The 8061-nt window shown below is 42.0% G+C and overlaps 2 protein-coding genes across 2 annotated transcripts in view; both read right to left on the reverse strand.

The window, feature by feature from the left end:
- LOC122258556 (uncharacterized) overlaps window positions 1-291 on the reverse strand; it is a 2148-nt gene extending 1857 nt beyond the window's left edge. The window contains exon 1 of the mRNA XM_086548726.1: window positions 167-291. Within this exon, the coding sequence (XP_086404852.1) occupies window positions 167-200 (34 nt within the window). The 5' untranslated portion in view covers window positions 201-291. The remainder of the gene's footprint in view (window positions 1-166) is intronic.
- Window positions 292-3349: 3058 nt separating this feature from the next.
- Window positions 3350-7213, reverse strand: LOC147469444 (uncharacterized). The gene is made up of 5 exons (XM_086548727.1): window positions 7089-7213; window positions 6345-6797; window positions 5179-6090; window positions 3878-4029; window positions 3350-3641 (listed from the first exon to the last, which is right to left on the reverse strand). Exons 1-5 carry the CDS (start codon window positions 7120-7122, stop codon window positions 3462-3464), a joined length of 1731 nt encoding a protein of 576 aa, XP_086404853.1. The 5' UTR covers window positions 7123-7213; the 3' UTR covers window positions 3350-3461.
- Window positions 7214-8061: the final 848 nt, after the last annotated feature.

Genomic DNA, 8061 nt, shown 5'->3' on the forward strand with positions numbered 1-8061 from the left:
CCTGTGTCCTATTTTCAGTCCAAGATACGATCAGTCACTTGGGTAACATTGTCCCTAACTGTTCCAAAGCAAAAAACATTTTATGTAAATAATGAATAATTCAAATAGCATACAGGACAGTAATTAATTCTTCTCATATGAATATCAAATTATAAAGCGCGCTTACCAATCAGCACAAAGGCTATCACCCTCAGTAGCATCTTGCAATCTAAGTCCAAAAGCCTTTGGAAGATGAAGCTCCGGCTGCAACTGCGTCTTCCTTCGCCTTCGGTGGCGCTTTATAGGGCGGCGAGACCCCCTCCCCTCTCCTCCTCCTCCTCCTCCTCCTCCTCCTCCTCCCGCCACCGGGAGGGAATCCCAAACCCGCTCTCGGATTCCCTGGAAGCGCCGATCGCGTAAGGGTTGAATCAACAATGACTGCACTGTACCCTAACGGCATGGGATTTTTTTCTGGAGAGAGAGAGAGGGAAGGAATAAAGGAGAAGAGAAAAAGAGGAAGAGAGAAAAGAAGCAAAACGTTATAGTTGTTCTTTCGTCTTCCCAAAACAAGACCTTCTTACTTAATGTAGTATTAGCAACTGAATCTGCCATACTTGACTTGGAGATCAGCTAAGAGCTCTTGGGGCAGTTTTAATTGTAAGCTAAGCACTGCAGTCACTCTGCCAGGTACTGATATATATATATATATATATATATATATATATATGTATGTATGTATGTATACATATACATACAGCCATACACACACACATACACACACACACACACACACACACACACACACACACACACACACACACACACACACACACACACACATATATATATATATATATATATATATATATATATATATATATATATATATATATATATATATGTATGTATGTATACATATACATATACATATACACACACAGAGACACATACACACACACAAACACACACACACACACACACACACACACATATATATATATATATATATATATATATATATATATATATATATATATATATATATATATATATATAATGTATGTGTGTGTGTGTATGTTTACACACTTAAATTATTACATTTATTTCTATCGCAGTGTACATACACAGTATGAAGTTGCAGTAGACAGATGCTGAGGCCAACTGCCTGGAATCCAGAAATGCCACCTACTGCTTGCGTGCTTCAAGGCAGCGGTCTTGCCCCCTGCTCTTCGACATGGCGGGCCCGCTGGTGCCGTCCCTCTTTACCTTCTCCATCGACAAATAGGAGACATATAGTTACTGAATCTCTAATTAAAAGAAATATATTTGCACTTGGTCCAGTCTGTTGTATGAAAATGACACCAAATAAAGGAAAAGAAAACAAAGCTTGCTCGCAGGTTTAGGACACAGGAGTCCAAACCCTGATCGTTAGATTAGCAAGGTGTCTTTCTTATCCTGTTAATTGTTTCTGACTTTGGGTGACTGATTCGCTTTTTAACATCATATCTGTTCTGTCTCTCAGATCTTCTTTCGGTATTTGGACATCGGTTTCCAGTGAACCAATTGAAAATAATTATTCCTGTTAAGTTTTCAACAAAGGATTCTTTATTAGATACAGTCCTAAATGTTATAATATTACTTTTTCCGGATCTCAACATATTTCTGTGATACCGACGGCCTGTAAGATTATATTACAAGCTTTATAAAATGCGTTACTTTCTGCTGGGGCTCTCGGGTTTACATGTACACATATGCATGCAAGCACACTCACACATTATATATATGTATATATATATGTATATCAATCTATCTATCTATCTATCTATCTATCTATATATATATATATATATATATATATATATATATATATATATATATATATACATGCAAAGTGTCCCAAAACATGTATACAGAATTTGAATGTTCATTATTGAAATATTTATGAAGATACATCAAAGTCTTATCATTCACATTAAATAAGACAGATGCAGAATCACTTATTGTTGCAATTGTTTGAAATGAACTGAAAACACCAGTGGCTTCTTTCAATTCAATTCTTGATGACGGTTTTCTATAATCAATCTTAAAGTCCAGTGGCGTGGAGCCTGGTGAAGGGGGGGGGGGGGGGGGTGGTTGCCCAGTTCACCTGTTCGGCGGATTCCCATCGGGACAGGCCTTCTGCCTCGATGGTCGTAGGGAGGTTCTCCATCTTACTGGAAATAAAGGTCTTCTTCAGCCTCAAAAGCCTCTCAAATGCATAGCATTACCATCGTGATTTGAGGCCCATTTCGATGTAAATCTGCCGAACGGATGAATTGGGCGAGGAGGTAGTATCAAATACCTCCCCCCCCCTATCATTAGACTTTATGCCAGACATTTTAATGGGGACACATCGAAGATAAGGTTAATCACAGAAGAAGTAAAAAGTCATTGAGGAAGTCCATTATAGAACACTTAAGGATATATACAAGGATGAAATAATAACCCAAGCTTTAATAAAGATTAAGATTTAATTAAAAGATGTTAAGCAGACCGATTTATTTCACCAATACTGTCTAAAACACGAAGCAAGATTGGGAGGAGAGAGTGATGAAAGTGGTAATGTAAGCATTCCAGATTTAGATACGCCACTTTTTCTTGGCAAGCCAGTAAATAAACAACAAAATAAATCAATAAGAGAATTGTATAGGAAAAGTTTGTCTTGTGTTATTTTCTGAAACTTTTGCACTGTCATGTCATACAGGTCAGAAAAGGGACTATGGCGAAATTACTGAAAAAAATAGTAAGAGCACAGAGACGAACGGAATGGCTGGTGTTAGGTAATAACCCAAAAGATTACTAAATGTTGAAATAAATACTGAAGTTTTTCAAGAAAGTAGTAATGGGTGATAGGGTGAAATAGGGAAATTCGGGGTCGGAACTGGAAATAGGGGTTGCAAGACTGGAATGACTGGAGGAAAATTAAATGAAGTCGATGTCCTACTGTGGAATGATACAAGCCGATGATGATGATCTGCTTATATTTGTTTTTGTATCTGTATGTCTGTTGGATTTAAAATCTGCTGTAAAACTAGAAGTATACTCTCTGTAAAGTAATGATCAAAATAACTATTTTTAATGGCAAGTTTAGCGTACCGTAGATAACAAAGTTCAGTTAGTGGTCCAACATTACAATTTCCCATCTCTTCTTGAGGGACCGCAGCTACAAAAATGAAGTGACAGATCATATAAAGATATTTATTGTTCAAGCTTTAGCTTGATGTCACAGGTGTTAACAGCATATACTGCTAATCTACAGATTTGACATGCCCACATTCTATATTTACCAGCGCTGTTCATTATATTTGTTACTGATAAAATAAATCAAGAATGAATATCATGTTTTATTCAAATACATTTTCACATGTACTTCACTTCTAAACATGCTTTGTTGAGAATAACTGATGCGATTTCAATATCAGTTACATTAAAGCATAATTGTTTTAGAATATAAAGTCTCCATCTTCATTCCACACTCTCGAGTTGACCTCGTAAGCCTGCTCAGCCAGGTCACACTGGGCCAGATGCTGGTAGTCGCAGGTCAAGAGGCGTTGGTTGAAGGCAGTGCCGATCCCACACAGGAAGCTGAACATCCTCTCATCTCCGAGGCACCAATGGAAGACCTTGCGAAGGGAAAGACAAGACATTGAGTTTTACCACTCAGTTGAAGTTCTAGAGTCAAAAAACAAGCTGCTTGTTCCAAGATGGAAGTATGACTATGAATACTTTTCCTGTAAGGTCATAGAACTAAGAAAAGATTCTAAAAAAAAAATTGCCAAACATATAGAATCCCACAGACAGACATCATCATCAGCTTGTATCATTCCGCAGGAAGAATCAAGCAAGAACACTCTCTAACCTGACAATCGTAATCCCGATCAGCGTACATCCCCGGGTAGCGGTTCTGGCACGAGAACCGCACGCCCAGAGGAACCCGCGTCAGGACATCCGGGACTCCAGGGAAGGCGAAGGTTCCAGAGTCTTCGCGGAAAAATTGCTTCTCGTCGGAGTCTGTGTGGAAAGATTTCGATGCTGTTGGGGCTTCCTGTGTGACTGCCTGTCTATCTTCAGATTAGTTTTCTTTGGAGTTGATTAATCAAATAAATTTATTTTTGTAGGTCTATCATTAGCAATAGTGTTATTATTAGTATTAGTACCAGAATCACTATTGACATTGGTATTAGTCTGAATATGTATGATACTATTAAAATTTGTCATGGTAGTTTGTTGTTATTACTGTTGTTATTATTGGTATTATTAATATTACTGTTGTTGTAGCTATTATTATCAGTATTATTATTATTATTATCATCCTTATCATTACAACTATCATCATTATCATAATTATCATCATCATTGTTATTATTGTCACTATCGTTATTATTATCATTATTATTATTATTGTTATTTTCATATTCAAATGGTGATCATTTCACAACTATCATTACCAACATTATTGTCATTCTCACTTTATCAGTCTACATATTTTTTTCTCAGGCAATTTCTTTCATGATGACTCGTAAACATGTGTAGTTTTGTTTTATAAATTTCATCTAATAAGTAGGAAGTCTGATGATGTCAAAAGTAATACAAACATTAGCAACACTCAAGGGCACGCGAATGCTAAATGATGTGTAAAATATAGTGATGAGATGAGTGTAAGAGCAGAAGTAATTCATCAATGAAGAGTTACAAGTATTTCATGCAGCTGACGTTGAATATGAATGTTAGTATGAGTACCTTTTTAAACTCTGTTGTTAAAGGACACACAAAACATGCACAAAAACATAAATCTCGTGGTATTTATTCTTAGATTTATAAATAAAGATAACGAGCACAACGAATACATAGAGTTAGTTGCAGGTTAACTCACACTTCGCAATGTTTTGATGTCTTCAACTGCTTTCTTTCAGGTCAGAGAAAAAGGGATTTATGGCTGTCCGTATGGAAAATGTCTCAGCAATCAAGGGTCGTTATCTGTCTTTTAGGGTCACTATTAGTGGTCTTTTCTTGTCGTCACTTTGAGTCATAGATTTTCGTGTAAGACAAAAGGTTATTCAGTAATTAGCATGATTCAGGTTGTCACAGAAATACGTCAGAAGACAAATGGTGACATCGAAGGACGTCACGGGGGTCGTTAGATGCGTTTCATCTACTCACTCTGGTTCAGTTCGCCTGGCAGAAGTTGAGGGCGAATAGGTCTGGAAGCCGGCTTGGTCAGTTCGCCAGGCAGCCTCCCGGGAAGGGTCTGCACGGGCTGAAATCCTGGAGGAGGCGTGGGTTGGACCTGCGGGCGAGGTGGTCGAGGGGCGGGCTTGAGAAGCTCCGATTTGGGAGGGAGCTGGGCTGCTTTATCCGTGGGAAGCCCGTGGGTCACGGGCTGAATGCCTGAAGGAGGCGTGGGCTGGACCTGGGGGCGTGGAGGCCGGGGTGCGGGCTTCAGAAGCTCCGATTTGGGAGGAAGCTGGGCTGCTTTGTCCGAAGGAAGACTTGCTGGCAGGGTCTGCACGGGCTGAAATCCTGGAGGAGGCGTGGGTTGGACCTGCGGGCGAGGTGGTCGAGGGGCGGGCTTGGTCAACTCCCCGGGCGTCGGTCTGGGCTGGACCTGAGGGCCCGTTGGAAGGGGAGCGAAGCCACCGTGGCCGTCGGTCTCCTGGGGGCGTGAAGCTGGCTTGGTGAGCTCTGACTTGGGAGGCAAGTGGCCGCTCTTCTCCTCTGTCAGCTCAGCTGGAAGCGTCTGAGGGCGACCTGGAAGTAGAGCGGGCAGGGTCTGGACACCCTGAGGGAGGGCAGCTGGAAGGGGCTGAGGTTGAGAGGCCGGCTTGGTCAATTGAGACTTGGGCGGCAGGGGCGCGGCTTTCTCCTCCGGGAGCGTGGCCGGCAAGGTCTCGGGAATAACCGGCAGAATTCCCGGAAGGACGACCGGATTCCCGGGAAGGGTTGCAGGGAGCGTCTGGGGGCGCGGCGACAAAGGGCCAGGCAGTGGCTCGGGGCGACCTATGCCTGTGCCTGGAACGCCTCCTGGGCGAGTGGGTCTGTTGAGCTGAGCCGTCTTTTCGTCTCCGCCATTGTCTGAAGTCAGAGGTTTGGACTTGAAAATTGCGATTGTTTTAGTCTCCCCATCATATTACATTTTCGTTATCTTTATTGACATTATCTTTTTCATTAACTTAATCACGAAAAGCATTAAACATTTTCATAAACTTAATGACTAATATGAAGTGAGTGGATGACACACGTCCGTAATAGTAATTATTACACTGATAACAGAAACACGGACTATGAACTAGAAAAGGAAGGCTGCAAAATAACAAGACCCTACTTACAGTGAGAAGGAGTCCCAGGGAGCGGCTGAGGCCTCCCTGGGCGAGGGAAAGGTCTCAGCAGTTCGCTCTTCGGAGGCAGTTGCGCTGACTTGTCTTGCGAAAGATTTTCTGGCAAAGTCTGAGCGGAAACGTGGCCTGCGGGAGGGATCGGCTGCACCTGCGGCTGTGGTTGATATCCTGGAGGCGGAGTTGGTTGTGTTTGAGGGCGTGGCTGGCTAGCGGATCGCACGTACCGGCTGAAGACTGGGGGCCGCGGGTCCACCTGCGGCCGCTGGAAGCTGGGAGGTCGAGGGTCTACCTGCGGCCGCTGGAAGCTGGGAGGTCGAGGGTCTACATGCGGCCGCTGGAACGAAGGCACACCTGCGAAGGTCTGGACGCCTGGAACGCCATGGTTGGTAGGACGTCCAGCCACGAAACTGCTGAGGTCTCGGTCGGCCGAGGCGGCGCACACGCCTGGAAAAAAAACAATATGAAATTATACAATACATACGATATTTTTTTTTATATAGGTATGGAACAATACTGTTGCAATATCGTTTCAGAGGAGATAATCATTATCGAATGCACCGGTGAAAAGTCCTGTGTCCTATTTTCAGTCCAAGATACGATCAGTCACTTGGGTAACATTGTCCCTAACTGTTCCAAAGCAAAAAACATTTTATGTAAATAATGAATAATTCAAATAGCATACAGGACAGTAATTAATTCTTCTCATATGAATATCAAATTATAAAGCGCGCTTACCAATCAGCACAAAGGCTATCACCCTCAGTAGCATCTTGCAATCTAAGTCCAAAAGCCTTTGGAAGATGAAGCTCCGGCTGCAACTGCGTCTTCCTTCGCCTTCGGTGGCGCTTTATAGGGCGGCGAGACCCCCTCCCCTCTCCTCCTCCTCCTCCTCCTCCTCCTCCTCCTCCTCCTCCCGCCACCGGGAGGGAATCCCAAACCCGCTCTCGGATTCCCTGGAAGCGCCGATCGCGTAAGGGTTGAATCAACAATGACTGCACTGTACCCTAACGGCATGGGATTTTTTTCTGGAGAGAGAGAGAGGGAAGGAATAAAAGAGAAGAGAAAAAGAGGAAGAGAGAAAAGAAGCAAAACGTTATAGTTGTTCTTTCGTCTTCCCAAAACAAGACCTTACTTAATGTAGTATTAGCAACTGAATCTGCCATACTTGACTTGGAGATCAGCTAAGAGCACTTGGGGCAGTTTTAATTGTAAGCTGAGCACTACAGTCACTCTGCCAGGTACTGATATATATATATATATATATATATATATATATATATATATATATATATATATATATATATATGTATGTATCTATGTATACATATACATACATACACACACACACACAAACACACACACACACACACACACACACACACACACACACACACACACACACACACACACATATATATATATATATATATATATATATATATATATATATATATATATAATGTATGTGTGTGTGTATGTGTACACACTTAAATTATTACATTTATTTCTATCGCAGTGTACATACACAGTACGAAGTTGCAGTAGACAGATGCTGAGGCCAACTGCCTGGAATCCAGAAATGCCACCTACTGCTTGCGTGCTTCAAGGCAGCGGTCTTGCCCCCTGCTCTTCGACATGGCGGGCCCGCTGGTGCCGTTCCTCTTTACCTTCTCCAACGACAAATAGGAGACATATAGTTACTGAATCT

This window comes from Penaeus japonicus, unplaced genomic scaffold, assembly GCF_977035675.1.
Source record: "Penaeus japonicus unplaced genomic scaffold, GWHDUDI00000001_assembly GWHDUDI00000021, whole genome shotgun sequence".
NCBI lineage: Eukaryota > Metazoa > Arthropoda > Malacostraca > Decapoda > Penaeidae > Penaeus > Penaeus japonicus.